Source organism: Bombus huntii, chromosome 9, assembly GCF_024542735.1.
Source record: "Bombus huntii isolate Logan2020A chromosome 9, iyBomHunt1.1, whole genome shotgun sequence".
In the NCBI taxonomy this organism is placed as follows: Eukaryota; Metazoa; Arthropoda; class Insecta; order Hymenoptera; family Apidae; genus Bombus; species Bombus huntii.
Window position 1 is genome coordinate 8956326 of NC_066246.1, and position 25468 is coordinate 8981793.

The 25468-nt window shown below is 37.4% G+C and overlaps 1 protein-coding gene across 4 annotated transcripts in view; it reads left to right on the plus strand.

The window, feature by feature from the left end:
* The window catches only part of LOC126869775 (transcription factor collier), a 96343-nt gene that overhangs the window by 13186 nt on the left and 57689 nt on the right, over positions 1–25468 (plus strand). For all 4 annotated transcript variants that reach the window (XR_007690996.1, XM_050626718.1, XM_050626717.1 and 1 more), the window contains exons 3-6: positions 3440–3503; positions 9624–9679; positions 19023–19096; positions 19611–19679. Coding sequence is in view for 3 of the 4 variants with exons in the window: in XM_050626718.1 (XP_050482675.1) it covers positions 3440–3503; positions 9624–9679; positions 19023–19096; positions 19611–19679 (263 nt within the window). In the remaining variant the exon portion in view is untranslated. The remainder of the gene's footprint in view (positions 1–3439; positions 3504–9623; positions 9680–19022; positions 19097–19610; positions 19680–25468) is intronic.

Consider the following 25468-nt stretch of genomic DNA (forward strand, 5'->3'; position numbering starts at 1 on the left):
CGTTGTGACGAGAGTGGCCAAATAACTGTAAAGTTATTTGATATAAATACGAGTATTGCATTTAGTTTCCGTTAAATAAATATCGTTTTCTGTCCAATTTATATTTGTATATTCAATTTAATATTAATAAATTGTAAGCAATCGGGAAAAAAGTTTCTATCTTTATTTTCCGATATTACACCTGTATATATCATAGAACATTCGAAATGTCAGATACCTGCATGACAGAAATCCAGATTCTCGATATAAGGATAAATTACTGCGACACGCGTGTAAATTATCGAGGTATAGAATTTAAAACCGAGAAGTTGAAATAGTATACAGAGGCGTTGAATAAATAAAAAGCAATTTTCTTAACGGAATAAGATATAAGTTTCACGTGGAACAAGATGAAAAAAATTATAAGTGATAGGATAATTTACTTTAGTTTTTTATTTTAGCGTGTACTTGCGGAGACATTAAACGTTAACAATCCACAACGTTCACAAACTCACGTTCTAATATTGTATAAAATATTTAAAAATATTGAAGTCATTTGAAAATAGATAATTGGATTAAACTTAAATTCAGACTCTCGCTCAAATTGAACTCCGCCAACTATACTCAACATTTATTCTCAAATAGTGGAAAAAAACATATACAGTGGCTCACGGAAGCATTCGAACATTCGCTGTTGAAGCTTTTATTATTAAAATAATTAGAGTATGCGTGTTAGACTTAAGATCTGAGAACAATGTTATAACTGCTATAAGATACAGGTATCAAGATTGTATATTTAAAATTTGAAATGGAGCCGGTAACATTTGTAGAAGTTACGAAACATTCATTGTAATTTGTACAAAAATAAGGTTACGAAAATAATCGAACGGTATTGATTATACCTATCTTATTTTATGTTAATGTTTAGTTGAGCCTTCTTTGGCTTCAATTACTGCTTGGAGAAGCTTTTCAGTTACTTTAGTTTCGAAAGAATTCCATACTTCTAAAATTTTTTAAGTATGTCTTTCGAACTTGTATCGTAATTTTCCAATCTTTTACAGATTTCTTCCCGCAAATGTTCGATGGGACTAAAATTCGGACTTTGTGGAAGCATATGTAACACACGCTGTGTGTTATATAATAATTATTCTTTCACGATTCTGGATGTATGCTTGAAGTCATTGTCGTGTGCGAAATAAAAATTGTTTTGTAACTTCTACTAATTACATTAAATACATTGCAATATTTCCTAACTTCTACTAATATTATCTGATTCGATCCAACTTTTAGGCACATAATTTTGATACTTGTATCTTATAGCAGGTATGATATTATTACCAGATCTTAAGATTCACACGCATATTTCGATTGTTTAAAGGTTTAATAACAAGCGTTCGAATACTTTCGTGAGCCGCTGTAAACAGGTAATTAAAGCGACTCATTTGTGAATCAGCGAACAAGTGTACTTTCTATTCCTTTGCTTCGATTTACATTGGTTATCTTGATATCTCCATTCCTCCCTATCCTCCGTAAGAGCACGTCTATATGTATAATTCACATGAACAGGACAGTTGCATTGCATAGCCTCCCTATTAATTAGGGTCGTGCACCGCAAGCATAGATCAGCCCCGGTGTCGAGTAGCCGTTTGTGCCTAAGCGTACTTATGCCTGTTCTCACCCTCGATCCTTCCAGTCTGGAACTTTCACCTCAAGAGGTACGGAACTATTTACATATTTTTACACAAAGCCCAATTATTTAAGTGGCGTCGCTCGGCTATCGGGTCGATTGAACCGTCTATCGTTTCTATCGTGAGTAATACGCGACATAAAAGCCTGTAAATAGAGCGTGTCAGCGCGATGGCAGGCGTACAGTTCCCGGAAACTGGTGCCCTACGTAAATACAGGGTCTCCGCATTCGTTCTCCGTTCTATCCGCTTTTTATTCGTGTTTAATTAAAAAGTAGTCGTGGATCGAACGACCCGCGTATATACCTGATTAACGTCCATCGTGCACTTGCGAATTTAAAGATTAATGGCCGCGACGAACGCCAGTGACAGGAAAGAGCTTAATGCGTACACACGGCTCGAGGAAAAAGGGAAGAATGATGTCGATCTACCGACGAACTAACGACGATTATCCAGTGTACCGTAATCAAGCTTCGATAGAAAAATCAACCGTATACTCGGCCTGTTTTAACGAAACCATGAGTACGCGATTTAACTTCATTTGCGTAATTACCCTGTACGAGTATCCATGTATTAAGTTGATGGAAAGGTATAGTTAATTTCTCAGCACGCTAAACAAACAATTTCAAATAGTTTACACGTCACTATTTATGACAGATTTAAATTATCATTGTTTACCAATTACCATTAAATGAAGAAATATAGATAGCGTGAAGAAGTCTGAAAGAGTCCTATGTCTGTCTTGATGAATATTAGTATTATTTCCACTCTAAATTCAGAGTACAATACAATCGAGAATTGAAATGCAGCATTTCGCTATATAATTCAAAATTTGAAAGGTTATTTTACTTTAACTTCTTTGATAAGTGACAAATGACAAATTTTACACTTCGATCGTCGGTAGTTCTGATTTTAATTGCGATCAAGCAACAGTTTTCTGTGTTACTCTTATTCTTTTCAACACAAGCGTGTTTAACGTATCTATGTAATTCGAATATATTCCGTTGAAATGAAAGAAAGAACTACCGTTCCTCGTACTTGAATTATCATTATCGAGTAGAATTATCGTATTGAACGTACAGCCAAAGACTCGATCTAGGTAATTATGTTAATTTTCCATAATATCGATTGGACTCATCGTTGTTCTCGGGTTGAAAGATTGTATGCACGACTAAATGTCGTGGCCACGATACACGGGGGGTTGGAGTCCTGGGTGTTTCAGGGGTAGATAGTTGAAAATGCATTACCGCGGCTGCGGCATATGGCACGATGCACGCATGACTCGTCAACAGGGCAGGATGATAATTATGCATCGCACGCCATACGTAATGGCACGGCTCTTACCGGCACATCAAGAAATTAATAATTAGCGTGAGGTGGAGCAGACCGAGCGCGAGAGTTACGTCACGGTGCACTTAATTAAAATAGAACGGGGTGTGAAGAACGCGCGGGACTGAATCTCCGTTCCTTCGCGTACTGCATTCGATTCAAACGGTTTAAACACGCAGGAAATTTAGCGAGATTAACGAGATTTAACATTGAAATTCGCTTGTGTCGCCTTAATGAATTAATGGTTAGTCGTAGACCTTAAGATTAATAAGGCGACGACACGTTTCAATTTGAGGATGATAAATATTGATGAAATCTTCGTTTTAATGTAACCATTAAATGTCACGTCATGTCAATTAAATTTTACGTCACACTTCAACTAATTTATTCAAGACAGAGATTTTTTAATGACATATAACAGTATCATGTTACGTGTGTGTTTCTAGGAATCTGAAGGTCAGAAGACAAACAATGGCATTCAGTATAGCCTGCATCTGCTGTATTCTAACGGTGAGTAAACCGAACCATATTAATTATGACTCATCGCACCAATTTATGAATACTAAATTGCGGTGTATACTATGTATTTTTAAAATGTGCATACATCAAAGTCTCACAACTACGAAATCAACCAAGTAGATTTAAATTTCATTGCTGGAGAAATGTGAGATTTAAAGAATTGGGTCAACCGTAATGTATATGTATAGCTAGTACTTAATAAAGATTATACGAGAGGGTAATAAAGTGCGCAGTTTATGAACAGAGAAAAAACAATCAGGATTTTATTTAGAAAGAAACAGGTAATAAGTATAAATCTTTAGATTAAAAGCATTTATATTAAAGTGGTAGAAAAGTTATTTAAATCCTATGAATTAGAAGAATTAGTTTATTATTATTTATTATTAGTTAAATATCCATATTCTTCGTAACAATTTACAATTAACCTTCCACTTACCCCATTCGAAAAGCATTTTAAACTTAGTTAAACAGAGAAGACGAATTAATTCATCACTTATTGTTAGATTATTTATCTCTCCAACATAATGATTTCTTCATTAAAAAATTTTTAATGAATATTAATTCTCTTATTCTATTGTATTTAAAATCCTCCATAACGAGACCTTAAATAAACAAATTTTGTTCCACATTTTCGACTTATTTCTGCGTGTAAAAAATTCTCCTGTCGATTATGTACATATTCTATCCAGTCAAAAATTAGTCAAATACTACCTGTGTACTTGAAAAGTTTTCAAACTTCAAACTTGTAAGCGAAGCCTCCAACATAACTGTTATTCTCGATTCTCGTCATATTTTGAGCCATATAATTTTTCTGACATCAACTGTACCACGGATTTAGGACCACGATGTGTAAAAAGAAGTCAGTCAGTGAACGCGTAACATGTATTCGAAGAGTGATCCACGCAGTAGCCCGATTCGATCCGAAGCGACGATGACAGGCCATCGACATTCCGCCAGACACCCAGTGTCTCAGCTAAAAAGCTCACGAACTTTCGAGGCCCGAGTGCAACAAAGACATATTTTATGTCACTGGCCCAGGTTTGGCAAAAAGGGTTCAGTTTCCGTCGTGAAGAAGCGTTCGAACGTCTGTGCGTGAACGAAAGAAGGAAAAGAGGAACACGGAGAGAAAAGGGAGAAGAAGAAGTCGATGATTTAGAGGTGGTCCAACTAACAGAGAGACCCTTTAAAAACGTGCTCGTATTATGAACATATTAAAAAGCCGCAAGGCGCTATCTGCTGGCTTTCATTCCAGAGTTTTTTCATCCTGTGTACATCAAGAACAACGTCAACCTCCGCCGGTGCTTTCTTTATCTTCATTTCTTGTCGATTCTCATGGCTCTTTCTCTCGCGAGCATCTTCCCCTCGTTTCTTTTCCATTCCCTTTCCTGCCCCTTTCCCGGCCGTCCCCCTTTCTCTTTTCCGCGGCTCATACCATCAGCCTTCTTGCCTCCGCTGTTGCGAGCCGATCAATCAATGCGAGATTTTTGCGTTGGCAGAACTGACTGAGGGGCCGCCCTGCCATCTATGGACACTAAAACGTGTTGCCAACATTGCAAACAAGAAATAACTAACTATCGCAACCTATAGAATACTTATAGCCACCTTCGGGATCGTAGATCCCAAGCTCTCCTACTTTTATCCTATTCTCTGGAACTTTCGTTCGACGATACTCGTAGTTCAGCCTATAATCGGCAAAGTCTTTGCCAGTACTTGCTATCGTATGATATCCCTTTAGAGTTTCTTGAACATCCTGGAAAACACAATTCTTCGTTATATCGCAAGATCGATTTGTATATCGGAATGTGATTTGAGATGAAACATCTACTCGCTGTCTTAAAAGGCAGTCAGAATGGTTGCTTAATACTAGTTGCATTACTAGCTGTTGTACATGGAATACGATATTATAGAACGATTTTATACCTTGAGTTTGAACTCTCGGAATTTCTGAATCGTGTAATGATAGATGTTAACTGTTTAATTATTTTAATTGTATTGATTGATACATTCACAACTGTATAAATCACAATTTTGGTCCGTTTCCACGTAACTAATATACATATAATATACTTAAACAATAAATCTCTACTGTAATATTATCAAATAAGTTTTTGGTAATTTTGTTAAATGAGGTAAAATACTACGATAATATAAAAACTGCAGCATATAAATAATACAGCAAAATTTCAACAACCGATTCAAATGCTAATTACGATAAGATATACACGTTGCACAATGAGAAAGATCAGGGCAATGACGATTTCCAATAAGCAAGCGATGCAATCAAACGTTACGATATAACGGAGCCTATACGTCTTCTATCGAAGTACCGGTTATGTCCTTTAGAGTGAATCGGCGGATCGTCGCGGCTCTGATTTATGCCTCGTTCCCGAGATCGGTCTTCTGTCCGGACTCTCGAGACGCACTCTATAAAAGTTTCATGCACGAAATACTTTACGGTGCAGCTTTTATATCACGAAGACAAATTGGCGCTAGCTCACGGCCACAGCAACGTCTCATCCTCTTCACTCTGACCGTTTGTCATACAATCGAATCTGCACATTGTCGCAACACTGATCAGTCGGTCAAGCAATAAATCTATAATTAAATAATAAATGAGGAACACAGGGGCTACCGTTCAAGTGACGACAGCGCTTCTCCATATCAGGTTCTACTTCTTTTTGTGATCGTTCCCTTCCTTCGAACTCTCTTCCATTTCATTCGGTTTCTTTCATTCTCGTTCTCCGTCTCCCTTCTGCTCGACGTTCCCGATGTCCTTGCGCCTCTAAGATGGAGCAAGGTGCTCACGATCAGGACGAGGCGCGGCAGGTTAGACGAAGAAGAACGTATAAAAGCAGATGTCATTCAGAGAAAGAGAGACGTACAAATAGAGCGAACGAGGTAGTTGGACCGCGGAATATAACGGCTCGTAATAAGAGCGCCGCTGATTAAGGATGCCGATCGAAGGAATAAAATGGGTGGTGTCCGCTTCTTCAATGGCTTCTTGTACACATTGAAGTTGGTTGCCTAGTTATGCTAATACGAACGGATCTATCTGCCTCCTCTCAGCAGGACTTAGCACGCGATACCGCTTCTTACGTACCTTCTTCTTGATCTTTTGCCTTTATTGTCGTCGTCCGAGGCATGATCACGAGTCGCCGCAATGTCTGTGATAAATGTATACGTACGTTCACGTGGCATGTCGCAGCGTCGCGCTGGTAATCGTGCATCCTTAAGATGCATCGACGTACTTGCATAAATGAATTCGCTCGTTCGTCGACTGATTTTATACCATCTTGTTTACATACCGAGCATCAGGAATGGAGACAATCTTCGTTATCCGATGAACCGGACGCATTTTGTACGATGCCGCGTTCCTTGCTGTCCGAGGAATCGAGACGACGCAAAAGTTTGGAGTAGGTACTTAACGACAGGTTCTAGAAAAAAAAAGCTGAAGTATACATGTAAGCAAATTTGTTCGAAAGAAGCTCCTCTGTATTCTTTGAAATGATAAACTAGAGTTCGCTTAAAATACAATCGGTTATATTGATTTATAATTTAGTGCGTATTATTAAATATTATGTTTAATAGATGCTAGACAACTAATCAATTAATTTCATTTAAACGTTTCATGCATTGAGTACAAATACGTGTATGTCAAGTGATAATAATCCTTTCAATCATTTATTAAAATATAGTATCAAATGAAGCATATAAATAAATAAGGAACACGTTTCTAGACTTATATCCACGATAATTGCAGGTAGTTTGCTATAATGAATTAAATAAAACAAGACAACCTAAGCCAAATAACAAGTACTTAATAGTGCACTGCGTAAGAACAAAATTTAAAAAAAGTAGCTCGAATGATCTGAGACCCACTGCTCTTAATAATTTGACAAGAAACTAACGATAATGATAATAACAGAAACACGATTGTACGATGTCCGACTGTTAAATCGCGAGCGATTGTGCGGCCTGAAAAACAAGACACCACGAGAGCAGCTCATAACTGCAATAAATCGTAGAAACCGCTAGCATTCCGCTCTAATGACAGAAATCGTTTCATCCCTGCAAAACACGGCTAACAATTGATCGTCTTTGCTCGAGCGTTTTCCAATCAGCTCGCATAATCGACGTTCCATTGTACGCTGGAAATCCTGACATTGCTACTCTCTCGCGCCAGATAGAAACCGGCAAACAGGCGGAGCGTGCAAGTAACTTCCGGTAAAGCTGCGACGGTTTCTCGAGGTAATTTGTGAGCTAGTTTCGGCCGGAGTATCGTAATCCATGGTAACGTTATGCGGCGTGAGTCTGGCTCCCGTAGTAGCCGCCGGGTCTGGGAGTCTTATGTCGGGATTACTTGGCTTACCGGACACGCGAGGCCGGAAGCCACGAGGGTGTCTGTCCAAAATACACCCCGGGATTACCTGCCGTTCCCTCTGGAAGGTAGAAACTGTTTCGAAAACTTGCTACCCGCGGAATGTGTATATAAGCATCGGAGCTAGTTCGACTACCGATAACGGATAGCAATAACGCGGTATAATACACACGAAAGCTTGATCACGCGACAAAATTGCTTGTTCGAGGTAATAAACTGCGTGCAACCGGCCTACCAACTAGGTAATAACAAATTAAGCTATCGTTAATGGCTGTAATTTTGTATGATTAAAATGTCATTCGCGTAAATTTTAATGAGCACACGCTGCTTCTCATTATCTCGCCAAATAAATTTCCTGTTAAGTTAATGAATGTTCTTGCTGATTATAGTTTTTGACATTTTTAAGGAAGTTACATAAAGAATCTGAAAGATTGGTTGTTGACCGATTGGAATCATCGTTTTATATTTTATATAAGGTACATATGTATCTATCTTCTTAACCTACCCCAATGAAAATGTTTGCTGTATATAAATATTAGGATATATATTTCAATGCCGGACAATTAGAGAAAGTATCTAAACGTGTATGATTCGAGAAGATTTTCGTTATGAGAAGAATTCGTGGCGTATTTCGGAAAACTTAATCATCAAGCCATACTTAGAATACCATAAATTGCGACCAAAGCTTGACTATAATATAAAAACTAAACAGATGCTGTTCAGTATAACAAACAATATTATAAAAAATACAATTTTGCACTTTAATAGTAGCATAACATATTTCATATACGTACAAACGCTATCTTCAATTTAATAAATTATTGTTCTAACGAAATAGTCGTTTTGTTACATTTTGTTATCCGTGAATATTTGACGATTAAACACGTCCGCATCGCGGAAGTTCAGTAAGTTTTGGCCGTGTGTTCCGCAATGTTTACCTGGCAGCCACTAAGTTCCGCGAAGCAGCGGGAACGACGATCCTGACGAAACTCTAAGGTCGCAAAAATAATTAACGCACTACACGTACAAGAATTTGCCTTGCCGCAATGGCTCGTTGCATAGCGATCCGCTCGTGGTGAGGTCGGTACTCGTTGGTACAAAGTACGGGCTGGGTCCATGCAAAAACAACGGAGATTGTGCATACGTCCCCGGGGATGCGATCAGGCCGCTTACCTCGTCGTCCACCTTAAATGCTCCTTAATATGTAAGTTTTTCTGGAACAGTCCCTTTCAGCGGCGCCGAACTTGTCAGAATTTGGACTCGTTTCCGTATTCGTCGTATTCCATGCACATCCGTCGCAAATGCCTGCGCGCAACGCTCTTAACTTAATGGACCTTCTTACCGAATCCATGAAAAACTCGCGGGGTAAATTGAATAAAGAGCAGCGTTGTCTTTATATTAAGCTTAAAAAAACTATTCGAAACTGTCTTCGGTTCCAAAAAGGGCATAACTATTTATCTTTTCAACTTGTAAGAGCATTTACTACCCTCTGTCTTCTATATACATACACCTATTGCAATATGCATTGACATCGTCAACCAAACCAGCGTGTCATTGGTATTCAGGTGGATATTTGAGGGAAAACAAATTCGATTATTTTTTCATTATTTTCGAATATCGTCTATCGTTCGTTCCTTGTGTGTGTGTGGATCGTGTGCAGTATGCGTAGTATAAATTTTTGTACGTGTTTGTAAGTTTTTGGTTAATGTGAGATCTTCTGGCTCTTGTTGCAGGTGTCAGGCAGGTGCAGGACATCTACGTGAGGCTCATCGACTCTGCAACGAAACAGGTGAGAATGGATATGTTTTTTCGTCTGGATTTCGCACATTTCATTTCTTACATACAGTAAGTAATATAAATAAGAAATATAAGTTTTATGTAAGACATTTACAAAGTTCTTAGGATGAAGGAATTTTTATTTATGAGAAAGTATCAAATTTCATTAAAAGTCTAAACCGACTCGTTAAAATTATCTAAATATCGTTGAAACAAAAACATTCTAAAGTATTAGGTTATTCCTTCGACGATGAAAACGAAACTACATTCCATGTACACCAACCCTATTGTACATCAAACCTGTATAGCAAATATATCGTTATCTTCAGGTATCTGTATTTGCAACATGAAATTACACCATCGAGACAACTCTTCGCAAAGACACCAAATATTAAGATCAGATTTCGTTCATAAAATAATGTTGCACGTTGTTATTCACGTTATAATCATTTATGACAAACTGCTTAAATCACTATCGGATTCCACAATTTTACTCTAATACCATTGCAATTGACGGCAGTGTTTCGGCAGGATCAATTCGTAAGTTGTCGCGAGTCTTTCCTCTCTGTTGGCGTTTCCGCGCGATGGAACTCCTCCGAAATAGTCGCAGTGACGCGTTCCCGCCGCTGAGAGTATTATCATCTGAGCTACAAGCACTTAATTTTCCGGGGGGTTGATTCCTACCCCTCCAGGAAAGCAGCGACCGCCGCACGTCTGCCCCATCCTGTTATCTGCGCCACGTGGCGAACCCTGCGCATAGTCCGCGAACCACGTGTTGTGACCCTGTACACAGGGCCGTAGATCCTTGCGCAGTGATAGGGCGCAAAGAAGGATCATAACCTTCGAACAAACGCAAATACGAGGCCTGATCACCGAGCACGATAAGCCTTTGCGCGTTCGAGGGTGCTCTTTTGGCTACCAATGGCTTCCCGTGAATCGCGTTTCTCGCCTGCGACGTGTGCAATATCTAATAGCTGAATGGTAGATCGTACGAGCAGATAAAGAAGTGTAAACAAATGCTTGGTAAACGTCTCTTAGCGATTTTGATCGACGTATCAACTTTGAGTAACACGAAGCTTACTATGTCACTTACATTGATTCGCGAAAATGTTTGCATCTCATAGAAATTTCTCGTAATTACGTTGTGTGGAATATTTCGTAGAAGATACCTGCAAGGATTGCAGAAATAAGAAGAGAGCCTGTAATATTTGCATTTATTGCAAGAGAAAGATATAGATTTGATATTCGAAAGTGCAAAAGTTTATCACTACTACGAATATGAATTCATAGCGCGTTTCAAAATATACTTTGAGTTTGATTGATTTAGAGTTGAATTTCGTTGGTTTATTCAAGTTACTGGGAATCGAAGACATTTCAAAATTAGAAATCTAAATCGGGAAGAGAAAGAAAGAGAGAGAAAGTAGACTACATAGTGTAGTACAAAGCTGTTTGTCTATTGCTGGAAAGGTATAGCTACTTTCTTGAATTATTTTGTTTCGTGTTCGCGACCCTAGCTTCTAAGTATCTATAGGTACTTGCACCATTTTAGCAGATTAAATCATCTTGGGGTTGGTCGGTTACGAAGGTAAGAAGAGCAGTAGGGAGAAGAAAGAGGCGGCCGTGGACGAGGAAGGTTGGGGAAACAGAGCTGATGTTAGTTTTAGCTGATTAAATTACTAAGCCGCGGTGGCCTTGCGTCGGCAGAGACCGTTCTTCAATTCGCGATCCATTCCTTTTATTAATCGGATCCAAGTCGTCGTCAGGTTGAATATCTTTCAGGGACCAGGGACCGATCTGTGCGTTAAGCTACGTTTAAAAGAGTACGAAACGGTGTTTGCACAGAGTTTTTGAAAAAAGATGAACTTGATAGAAGATAGAATAGCAATGATTTATTTTCTATTTTCCAAAACGTATCAAATATATCTTTTATATTTTTAACGGTTTTTATAACGACAAAGTATAACATAGAATTAGTATAAAGAAATTTTTCATTATGTCGATTTAACGATTTATGCAAGAAATTATACGAGATTCGTAACCTAACTTTCTTGGGAACAATTTTATTAAGGTTGGAAAAGATCACTGTTCATTTTCCTGTGGGAAATAATAGGCATGTATACATGTAGTAATTGATCGTTAAAATTAATTATTCATGAAAAGATTTCTATGCGCTCAGAAATATTTTAAATGATAATATTCGAGCATAATATAATGTCTATACTGAAACTCAAATTATTTATTATATTATTACAAAATAATGTGTATCTTGATTTAATTTTGAAGTATCTATGTTACAACCGTTTGTCGATTATTTATCGAACTTAGGCTTACTAGAAATGTGAAAAATGTGAAAAATGTAAGTAGCCAGATACCTGCAGAGTTGGTAGAAACATTGGTAAAAGAATGAAACGGAATCTTGAACGGAGTAAACGCCTCGATAGTTCTCCGGAGCGATTGTCCACGAGGAAAAGAAAAGCGGAAGTGATAGATGCCGGGATACCCTTTCCGTCTCTATGGAGGAATCGTGCCAGTAAAGGGAGTAGAAAGTTGGATGGGGAGGTAGGATCGAAAACGAGAAAGCTGCAATTTATACATCAAAGCCTCGATTGAACGCGTCTCCTCCATTCTGCCAAAGCGAGAGGAAGACATACAGACACGAGAATCGATATATATATTTACTCTGTCCATGTATGGAGTTTCGCGAAACAACTCGTACGAAGTGTTTAGCAAATCTGGGTTGACGTGTTCTTACTGCGTACCGTGCCCTACAAAATTAACAAACGTCCAGAATTCTCTGGATTAAAGGTTTAAAAAGCAACAATGTTACGTAACATTTAGTTTGTATAAAGAGTACTGTGTTAGAAACCTGAAAATCATTACAACACTACGATTATTGGATACCCTTTGTTATTTACAATGCGAAAAAGGTGCAGAAACATTTTCTTTCCATGACTCGCGTGAAGTACGTTCTATTTGTTTTTGAATTGATATTATTAACTTTAATAAATATTCAAATAATACAGTGCTTTAGTCATAAATAGCACTGAAACGTAGAAGTTGACCCAAAAATTCATTCTCTTCTTTCAATATTCTTTAGACAATTATACAATTTTATCGTTAATAGTTCTTTTTCATAAAAGTTCTCTTGGAAATATTTACATCAAAAATATTCGTTTTATCTCTCTCTAAAAAATCTTGATTTGGGTATTAGGTATGTTGATAATTTTTCTCATGAAATTTCATGGATTTGTCAAGTGTTGCTGAAAGGTTTATATCTTTGGGCTACATAGGCTGTTCCACTTTTTAACTGTATATTATATCAAAGTAATCTTCATTCTTTATTTTACTAAAAAGAGTTCGTTACTAACAAGATTCCCTGCGATGTACTAATTGATAAAATAAAGCAACTCAAAGCGTAACTCAAAGAGATGTCCAAAGTTGAAAACAGTCAGTAAATTCTCTTGTCTATGAGAAGAAAAATTTGCTAGTTGAAGATCGAGTTATGGTTCACAAATTCCAATTCGGAAATGCGGCCGACTAGCTCGAGACCGAATCAAGTGGTCGGTTATAAATCCGCAATAATTGGCTACACCGAGCTGGCTGCTGAGCCCGTGGCGAAGCCCTCCTACCCTTAAGCTGTTCTTCAATTTCTTCGCTCCTGGCCAAGGTACGGGTATCTATATCTACTTTCGCTTGGCGGAGCGGGCAGAGAGTACGGGGGAGGCACTCTCGACGAGAAAGCAGCAGTAGAGGAAAAAAAAATATAGGATGTCGAGAACTGCTGTGCGTTTCTCGTTGAAATTTCCAGAAAAATACGAGCAGCTTCTAACAGAAAGAGAAGAGCAGCGTGCAGCCGCGGCTGAATGGCGCTAACAACGTACGTTTGTAAGCGCTTGAGAACGAACTTCCGGCCAGGAAAAGGGAACGAGAAAGGTGGGAGAACTGGAATGCGCTTTTTCGCAGGATTAAAAATGCTAAATTGTAATTAGTTCCGGGGATAAAAAAGCATTTACAGGACGCGGGTATGGAGGAAGCAGCGAACCGCGTACCATCGTTATTTTAAATGAATGAACAACAGGAAATTGTACCTAACCCTTTTAAGCTCCAACTTCCATCCGCCGCTGGAGATGATCAGTCGGAACTTTCCTTTTCTCTCCTTTTTTTTTCTTTTTTATGAAATACTACCCGCGGGAATTCAGAAAAGAATCGAGAAAGGATTCCGTGGCACATCACACTCGTACTCTGCTCTCTGTGTATTCGCTTCTTTAAATCTATTATCGATATCGACCTAATATCTTCATCGTCGCGTCGTTAACAGCAAAGCTACCGATATATTTAATATATACCTTAGAAAGAGTTGTACGTAGATGATTAGAATTACTATAGTAATTCTATTACTTAGTAAAATTAATATACGATTGACTGACAAGCTATTGAATTTTACGATTGCTTCTGAAACAGCTTTATTAAAACTGTCTTTTTATTGAATTTAGTTATGCGATTCTTTTACAAATATTTACATCAAAAATATTGATTTCAAAAGTGTTGACTATTATATTCCAGATATTAGGTATGCTGTTAGTTTTTTCACGAAACTTCTATGACTAAAAGGTTCATATTTTTGAACCGAAGCTATTTCTCTTTCTACTTATGTTACATTAAAATAAATTCTTACAATCACTAAATAACATCAAAGTCATTAAAGCGGTAAACCTGTACTTATCATATTTCTCCCCTGTACTCTTCGTACGTAATCATTTTTTTGTCTTACGATGAAACATTAATATTTCCATTTCTTAATAATTATAAGAAACAAAATTTGATGCCAGTCAGAGTTTTGACTAGTTTGATAGTTGTAATGCTAAAAACATATGTTACTAAAGAGGAGAAAAAGACAAAAGGAATATAGTACTCGCGATTAAAGATTACAGGACAATGCATTTTTCTTATTTTTCTTCCGATTATTCCAAAACGAATCGATATCAGCTTTTAAACGTCGGATGGACGTATATAATACTGAAATATGAGTATTTAACTATAGATTAAGGAAATAATAAGTTTGAGATAAGTTAATCCTTGGCAGATAAGATGAGAAAGAGAGCAGAGCTGTCCCCTAACGATGAACATTCTTTTCAGGGGTGAAAGTAACATTGTATGCACGTTGTTCGGTGGTGTATACGTCAGGCGACAGGGGTTGCACAACCGATATAGAGGGGGAATCCCAGGGGACTTTTGGAATCGATTCAGGATGGAAATCATTACGGCAGATTTGAATGACTATCTTCGTATTTATCTGCGTCCTCCTCGACTCCTTTTCTTCCTCGTTCTATTGCCATTTTTGAGTACTCGTCGTGAATAACGTTATGGTTTTACTACCAAGTGCAAAAACTGTCGTTCTGATAGATAGTAATCATTCTTCAATATCATTTGCGATGGTTTATATATTTTTGTACTTTTATGCCAACAATTAAAAAGATCTTATCATAATCACTTTATTAGGAAACTTATATATTTTGGGATATTAGGCCAATTCCCTTATTCTCGTATAACTATAGTTTTGCATAGTTCTCTTCATCACAGTGCAATTAAACTTTTCACAGATGTATAAACATATAAATATTTTCATATAATTTAACATACAGCACAACATACTATATTTCAGTTGTTAAAACGTTAGATTAATTACTTCATTAAAAAGATATAGCAACGAAATAATAGAATAATTCACTTTCACTTTAATGAAACAAGCGCGTAGGTAAACGCACACTGTCATAAATTTAAAAATCGTTAGTACTGGCGTGTTATCGCTATTAGTCCTTCGTAAGTAATTCCCGTGGGAATTGGATGGCAGTGGGGAGGCCCAAACGTTTCTACTGGGACCAGGAGGGAACGGAAGAAAGGCCTCCGAGGGACTGATGCTGATTGGTCGCACCCCTAGGACGACTCATTTGACAGTATTACTTGCAAACTCTCTCGACTTGAGCCAGCCATCCCTTAAGATACCTGACGATATATAGTGGCTCACGAAAGTATTTCAGTGCTTACAGAAATATTTTTCGAATATATTATTTGTATTATACAAAACATTTTGAAATTTCATGATTATATTAGCAAAGTTTGAAACAAACATGAATATGTATAAAAAGATTACAAGATATTTACTGCAAGCATATCAGTACTTTGCTAAAGTCATAGAAATGTTTGAACAAGCAGATATTTAGTGGGACAAACTTTGACATTTATTATATATGTATTATTCATGCTGTAAATCTACTAAATTTTGACTAAGTGTACGTTTGCAATAAATATCTTGCGATAAATCTAATACTAAAAAGAATGTAATGTTAACAATATTTCCTTTGGAATTACGCGATTGTAAAGTCAGTAATAGCCAATCAATTGCTTCTAGTCTAATTGGATTTCAATCTAATTTAGAGACGATATTAACTGACATGGAATGACACTATCAAAATTCGATCGACTGACGGAATTAACCAATAAATTTCGTACGTAGCGACGCGATTATTGCATATCTATAACGAAGAAATATTAACGTGTGGCGATAAGCGATCAAAATGACTAATCTAGAAAAGAGATTTGAGAGAGAGGATCAGTGAGTATCGAATATTTTGATTTCCATATCTTGAAAAATTATTAGATATTCACTCTTAACACTTCGTATTGTACGAATATTATAACGTTACCACAAATATATTTGTAAAGTAAAAGATTGTAAAAAGAGTTTTATCGCCTTGTTCTTGCACGAAGTAGTTTTTAGAAGAACAAAAACATAACTATTGATCGATTTCGATACGTGCGTGATCGATAATTGATATCGTCGACCTGTACAGCGATAAGAACAAACAAGAACTTAGTAGTTCATGAGAACAAGCAACGCGGTAAAAACTAATTGCTCGAAATTGTCTGTAAGTGGGATAGATACGTAAAATCAACAACACGTATCGTACCTGGCAACGGTTACTGAGCAAATAATATCGCATGTCGTATCAGAAGGTGTACAAGATCTACCCAATGATCATTACGTGTATAAACAATGATTATTACACGTGAATGACATGTGCATGCCCAAGATTGGATAAGCGTTAGGTATCTATCCTTTTTAAATATCGGAATATTTATAATTATGAATTGATAGATGTTTGTTAAAATAATATTAACTTTCATATCACAGTATAGAAAAAAATGTGGATAAATAGGCATCCTCGTATATTCCGATAACTATATTCTGAGAAATCTTATTTCTATTTTTTTTCCATAATAGAGGTTGCAAAATACATTATTTATTTCTCATAGTCAATGTATTTTTAGAAAGTCAATCGGGTGAACTCTATTTTTAAAAAATTTATTGTTTCCATCGCCAAAATACATGATCAGTCTTTAATTCTCCAAAAACTAAACTATATAACGGACTGAAATATTATCTAGATCTATATTTTATAGTGAAAATATTTTACATTCACGTTCACTCAGATATATTATTACCAATGTAGCATTTATTTCCAATTAGTATAGTAACGGCAATAAACTGCACGACGACGAAATATGTTTAAAAATCGGATATGTTGATTGAGATAAATCATACTATACATAAAGTTTTAACTGCACATAAGGGAGCTATAATTTTCTGTTTAAATATGAAAATAAAAGTTGTAAAAGTGGAAAGATATTGTCACGGCTGAGTAATTAACAATTTTCCACTGCATGGACTAACTAACGAGTATCGATAACAAGCTTTCTATTTCAAACTTTCCTATACAGAAGTTTACGTTCCTTACTTGCGTCACTCTTCTAGCAAACCAATTACGTCGATTAGAAGGAATTGTATTTTAACACAATATTAACCGAAGGTTTAGGAAAATAGTTACTCCGTTAAGTAACTAATTACAACTAATAACCCTATGTGTTTTAGAACCGGAGTTAATGCGTACAAGGTAGATACTCGTATTAATTATTCACGACACAAATAAGATCGCATGCTGTTCAACGATTAGGAGTCGAAACGGCCGAAGGGCACGAAACGTTTTATGCGCCTCCTTTCGTTTTCCTCTTCGAAGGAATACTACTTTTCCTCTTTCACTTCTCGATCCACTTTCCTCTTTCTTCCGTGTTTATTTTTGCCCCTCTATTTCCCTGGCTGACGTTTCCACTTCGGCGGGGGATTCTCCTCTGATTTACCTTCCGCCGCGTATACAACCATCGCGGTTCGTTTACGTTGCAATTCGGTTATTTTGTTCGTATAAATATTTGATGCCGTTCTGAAAGTCACACCTAACTGCCGAGGCGAAATGTATTTGATATCGTTACGGGGATCCTTCGCTATTCAACCGCTTTCGCAGTCCGAGACCACTGACGCCAACATAACCAATTCCCTAGAACGTTATATTTCAAAGTATTTACATTTTATCGCTTCTTCGCCAACTCCAGCAATTTAGGTCGTTACACGCAATACGAAGCAACTTCTGCATAAATTACGCGTACCGGCGATACGATTAACGTGTCTGACGCGTAGAAATACAAATGTCCGAGAGTTGACTTCCCTTCGAATTTGTAACGAAATGGGAAATTTGCTTTCGCGCGGTTGTGCATTGACAAGATACATAGTAATGCACCTACATTCCGTGGTTTATTCGCGTTACGTTTGCCATTGCTGTATATTGAATCTTGCAATCATAGTTCTATACTTTAATTAATGGAATCAAGCGAATATTAGTTAAATGATTAATTTAGTCATTGAGAAAATTTCATTTAAGTACGAATAAAAAAATAAAAAAATATACGAATAAAACAAAACGCTTGTTTGTATGTTGTGTTTATTTTCCTTATCTTACACAGGATACTTCAATACCCTCAAAATATTACTTACTGTTTGAGGGATTTCACCAAGATCAAAAATGTATTACCTAACCATGCTTGATTATTCTACGGTTAATTCGCGACTCATCCCCAACTGTAAGTGTATGAATACAGGATAACGACTTGTTATCATTAAATAAAAATCAATCAGAAGGTCGTGAAGGAAGCTTAACGGATTTGCTTAAGCCGACCATGGCTTAGCGATTTCTAGGGGAAATAGTCCCTTCTCGACTTGCGTCCCTACTGATAGTTTTCTAACATGTTTTATTTTTTGTATAGGTTTCCATTTATACGTATAATATAGAAATTTAAGTACATGCCAGAATTCTAATAAATGCCTGACAACACATATTTTTATACTATTTTAATACTAAATTAGACATTAACAAACGATCATTTAAACTTGTATTGTGAAATATACCATTTATGTACACATATACCATTGTAATTACCGTTCTGAAATAATTTTCATTTTGTTCCAGGCTATCATGTATGAGGGACAAGATAAAAATCCTGAAATGTGTAGGGTTCTTCTTACTCACGAGGTGATGTGCAGGTGAGTTTTTCCTAATAATAGTTATCAACGTTTAACAATCATCTCAAATAACAGTGTGCATTTAAAGATGAAGGTAACGTTGATCGTATACCTGAAATATGCAAATATTTTAACTTTAATTTGTTTGACACGGCAATGATACGCCTTTTCATCGTTTAGTGGCAATTCTAACTGTATGCAAACACGTACGGCCGAAGAGCAAAGAATCTACTCCTCATGCATGCAGCCACCCTTGCGGTGGCAAACCATAAACGTAACGAGACACACGGGGGTGCAATCATTCTTTGGGGGTGGCTGACTCATTGACCCATGGGACTTCGGCCTGACTACTCTCCACCCCCAAACTTACAAAGTCCCAAGGGTTTATATAGTTTTTAGACGACCTCGAAAATTCTGACCCTCTGGACCCACCGAATTGAGTCGAAGAAAGAATGCATCCCCCACGGATAAATAAAGAAATATTTGGAAATTGCGACATACTAGTCTCTGATCCACCTGACTCTGTTTGTTGTAGTCGATGTTGCGATAAGAAGAGCTGCGGAAACCGAAACGAAACACCAAGTGATCCTGTTATCATCGATCGGTGAGTGGATAATATCGTTTTGGATATAATCAAATCGTATCGTTTTCGTGAAGTTTTATTAATTCTGCTTGCTATCCACCAACTTTTATATCCGTTAATATCGTTTTAGTAAGCAACAGGATTTTTATTATTTTCTACGCATATAGAACACGAAACTATGAATATTAAGAATGATTCTTTTATAATTTATAATTTTCATAAAATTAAGAAGTTTGTTAAGAATAAAGAATAGAATTGAACCTAGAATGATGACAGAACGCAACAGAGTTAACACTCGAAGCTACCGTGTCTAGAATACTCGCCTTTATTATCTTACTTACATTAGTACTATCGATCTTTCAACTGAAAGATACACTTATTACATGAGTAGTATTTTTCATTCGTACGACAGTATCTTTTTAGTATTGAATAAAAACACCCTGCGTTTTTAAGGGGCTTTCTGGTAGACCATAAGAAAAATTGATGAATTAGCTCAGTCCGTTTCTTGTCTTCATAAAATAATGTTCTTCATTTATTATTATAAAAAGTTCATTATACTTTTTCTAGCCACGAAAACATATCGCGACAGAAAGTGAAGTAATCAATTATGAAATTAAAGAGATTATCATCCCTTTATGGTATACCCTTATGACACCTCTAAAATTTGAAGTACCTGACTAAATCCAGACTCTCAGAATGTTGACTAACACCGCGATGACTTTCAGTCCTCAAATTATTAATCCATCATTAATTCGTATATTTTGATCAAATTCAGACACGATTACCACAAATCGATCAAAGTGTCTGGATTCTTATGAATGGTAGTGTATACATATACAGTCGAATTTCATTGAGACGTCAACGACTCTGATATCAGTTTGCCACCCTTGCTATCATGCTTCTCAACGATCTGCGAAATAAGGGGCCAGATAACTCCTTCTCGAAGGTACCCACTTGCAAGATAGCGTCGCATAGACTAGAAACCCGTGATATTTAGGCTTGCAAAATACGTTTCCTACGAGGTGTGGTGAGACTGCAAGGTACAAGAGCACTCGAATACTCAGGCGTACTTATACCTCCTCCACGTTCTACATGGTGTTGCTTGTCCTTGGAAATACAGAGACACTCTTTCTCTCCCTTTCTCGCCCCTTCTCTCGCTCAACAGTCTCCCCCCTCCTCTCTCTCTCTCTCTTTCTCTCTCTTCCTCACAAGCTGGCTAACATGGTAGCAGTAGGGTGAGCCTGGTATCTGAATAGGCTATAGAGTGTCCTGAGATAGGAACGGTAGGAAGGAAGAGGTTTCCCGCGGGACCAAGGCCGAGATAGTCTTCAGGAGGACATCTTGTGCTCAGGGATGCTCAACCTACGGTTTTCGATACAACGTCGCCTCGGAGCTTTCATCCTTATTCGGAGGATATGTGATACACGTAGGTGACAGGCAAAGCCTACTGGGCTTGCACGTAACTATTTTTCTGCAGCTTGCAGTGTTTTCGAATCCTTCTCCGCCTGGATTTAAGTGCAATGATCTGCCATAGGTGTTGTTTATAGTTCTTGGGAAAATGGATTTTATACTTATTCGCGCATTTCGAGAAACTGGTATCAAAGTGTTTTATCTGATATTGGGAATTTCGAGGAAAAAGTGATCCCTCTTCGCAACAATAGATTGATACCGAAACAAAGTTTGTCAATATATTGGGAGTAAAATAGGTGAATGTTACTATAAATAAACGAGACAATGGTTCCAACTCTCTTACCATCATTTAATATTAACAAAGAAGATTACGATTGTTAAGAATACGTAACGAATGTTCTCTAAGATGTATATTATTGTTTAATCAAAATATTTTCTATCATTATCTATAACCATAATTCTAAATACCGTTAAATTTATCAATAGACTTGAGATCTTTTTAATAATTTGGCAAGTTTCACTTCGCGTTTAATTAAAACTGATAGGATGACTATGTTACTGTGTTAGTTGTATCACAATAAATTTCCAATGGAACAAGACTTGTCTGACGAAAGCATTAGAAAAATTAATCTCGAAAATGTTGCTTCGATACACAGCACGCACGCACCTAAGTAACATCGTATAAACCGCGATATAATGTAAATGCACAACCACGTTGCGGTCGCGTGTCACATCGAGCGCCACCCTAAACTATGTCTCTTACCTTGGCTTGTGGTAGATCGTGCCTGGCGTAGAGTACCTAAATGTACGAACTATAGAATTAGAAGATTCATTTAGCATGCGCATTATGTTTATCATGCATTTACCATAGACAGTATTCGTGATATTTACGAAAAGATTTCAAGCTACCATCTAAAATCAATGCGTTTAAGTGTAAGATTAATATCATTTCTCGAATTTCTTCAAATCATAGTACAATAAGGTCGTAAATATTTGATTACAAGAAATTGTTAATTAATACAAATTATACTACATGTATCTTATTCCTCACAGATTTTAATTCCAACGATTTGATGGGAATGTTTTGAACTACAAATAATTGTTAATATGTAGTTTTTACATCAGCGGTTAATGCATCTGTTATTTAAATATTTCAGTGCTATGAAATAGTTTTAATTTTAGAAAGTACAGACTTTATTGTTCGGAAGAAATCGTATTTCATATATAAAGATATATAAAGAATAGACTATAAATATTACAGTCGATATGAGTAAACAATATTTCGTGTACATTTTCTAGAAGATAAATTCGCCAGGAATTGAACCCGTACGATGGTTTTTCGTATTTGTTGGTATTAAAATCAGTTTCTCTCTTACACAGAGGTGTTGTATGTAGTAGAAAATATGTGTATATATGTTGGTAGGCTAATAGATTTTCGGTCTCGAACAAAACCGCAATGGAGAGCGCGAGGGCCCGATCGAGAGAAGGAGCGAAGGGTATCAATGCCACTTTGATTGAGGCGGCCCTGGCCGATTGTGACATGCTCACTCAGCTGTGCAGAAAGTACAACGCAGCCCCCATCAATCGTGTATATCTCACTAAAAAAAAGTACAAAAAACAAAAGCGATTGCTATATCGAAGCGTGGCCATTTTTTCACCCCATCACTTTCCCTTACGGAGCGTTGAAGGGAACAGTCGATCAGAGACCAAGAAAACCAAGACCAATTGTAATACTTCGTCGAATAACTCAAGTGTACATAAGTCCACAATAATTTCTCTCTCGGAAAAATTCACAGAAGGTTGTATATTTTTTTCTCCTCACGTTATATTTTTCATCACATGTTTATTGACTTCTCAATTATTCTCAACCGCAAATAAATTTAATATGAAAAATTTATCTTCGTTGTGCTTTTGATCCGTACATACGTATATCGATTCAGCATAATATCGTATATAATTTATATTTGAATTAAAATTTTAAGATAAACCAAACCTTAGGTGGTTGAAGTAACCCTACCTCGTTGTAAGTTTCACCGTAAAAGTAACAAGTATAGATCAGTCGATCGATGAATCCAACGCATCGATCAGTAACATGAAGAGGAGATGCACCGCGAGAATAGTCCTAGAGAAGCTGGTATTACGCCGGACTCGGAAACCAATTAACATGCATAATTAAAATGGCATTGTCGTGGCCGTACAGAGCCAGGGGCTTTCCCGTCGACTGACGAATCCCCGGGGACCAACGCCGTTCCATAATTACGAAAATCCTCTCCCCCATCCGCGACCAGTTCCTGGATTCACCGTGATGCCTCTCGTCCCTATATCACTCTTTCTCGAATTGCAATCGGCATAGCCCGGCGACCCCCTCGAAAAACAAGGGACAGCGTGAAAAAATCGGGCATCGGGTCGTCGCGACTCGGACCAGAACTGCCAGAGCCAATAACGACCGAACGGGCCATTCGTTGGCCCGATTGGTTAACTTTATTTCGCTCGGCGGGCAAGCCCTTAATTTCGGGACATCGATCATAGCCCTCCGGTTCGTACTGCAACCGTTTCCTCTCTGTGCTCGTTCGAGGCTCGCGCGACCCTCAGCGCGCCGTGACGCTCTATACCCTCCGTCAATTTGACGGATTCCATTTCGGGTGGCGCGCGACGACGATCGTTTCGTTTTCCTGGACGTATGGTCCCTTCGAGGGGACGACACGGTTGAATTTTTCACGGGGAAAATGCCACCCTGCCCGATTAATACCGCGATGAACGCTACTACGATCGTGAACAGGAAGATATATGTATATTTTGAAATTGTTCGAAAGGCCAAATACGTGGCGAGGAAATTTAGCATTATGGGCGTGGTGAGCGTAATGGATGAGTCTTGACAAATGTCAAAACACTGAGAACTGAGGAAATATAAGTACAGCAGAACTTTGATTATTAAAATATCAAATAATGGAAAATTAGATGGTATCTTGCAAGAAAGATTGGAAAGCAAAAATAGAAAATGAAGTGTTACTTTTTGTAGCCAAAAATTTGATTGTCACTTTATCTTATGTAGTAATATTTGTTCTAATACACCTCCCACTTCTTTGCTTCTTCCAAACTATGTCCTAATAAGGATAAAAATAAACCTAACTAGGATTTTATTTTCAAACACATTACTTGGGTGTGACGTATACAATAGTAATAGTGAAAGTGATAAACGCTAAACAAAATATCAGCGTTTATTTGTTAGAAACAAAATAAGAAGGAACATCAGATAGATATATGAAAAAGATGCTATAAAAACGATCATTTAGATATACGAAGCTTTAAGCTGGTCCCTCGTCGATGGCGATATTGTGATTTTCAATGGCACGTCTATCATCCACATAAATACCGGCTCGCGATATTCCCTTCGTCGAGTCCAAACGCGTAACAATCAATCGTTACCTTAATTGATTGCGATTGGTCGAGGATGCTCGAGCGATTTGACTGACGTCACAATGACACACGGATTGTCAATCAGTCGCGCTTGTGGCGTTAATGCATGCAGATTTGACCGAATCGTGCTACGTTGTCTCGCACCCTTGCCGCGAATCTCCATCAGTATGGACTCGATATCAAGGGCAGTCAGAGAATTTCTGGCGCAAGCATTATTGCAGAATACTGAAAACTCTTTCAACGTTGGAGCCGAGGTTCCGATATTAATACGAAAACATAGACATAAATATTTATCGTTCCCTTTCATTTTTGCTCGTGATACATTATTTTCTAGCTCTTGCGTTTTAAAGAACAATAAATAATAATTTAATTTACATTTCTCCGATTGTATTCGTAAAAGTATGAATGTGAATGTAATGTGGTAATGAAATGGAACGACAGAACTATTTTAAAAACAATAAAAGAAAGATCATGCGCATTCATTAGGGGCTATAAATTGCCGTAAAAGATAGAAACAAGTAATTAATATGACAATCGTATTAAGGAACACGAGTTGTATATATCAGACGTCGTAAAAAAACCGAAAACGTTTTGACGTCCTGTTAAAAGCTAATCAGGTGAAAGTGCGTGCAATCAGCGACACATGTTAGACCACGCAGCATTAGTGCTGTTCCACCTAACGAGTAAGTACCGCGTGTGTGCTGTGCACCGCTACTTTGGATGGAAATGATGAAAACTATCAACCGAGATAGGGACGATAATGACGGGTCTCTGGTTGCCTGCTCGTAGATGACACACATCGATAAGGAAAACTTATTAAGCGAACGACGTACGCGATGCATACTGAAATGGGCTTGCTATTCATTGGTCGAATCAAACGATCCAGTGGGAAATCTCTCTCACCCACTATTTCTGCCGAACAACGCCCCTTGTTTCTTTCAATTTTTACACGGGTGCCATTGGTTGTGCTAATTAAGATGTAG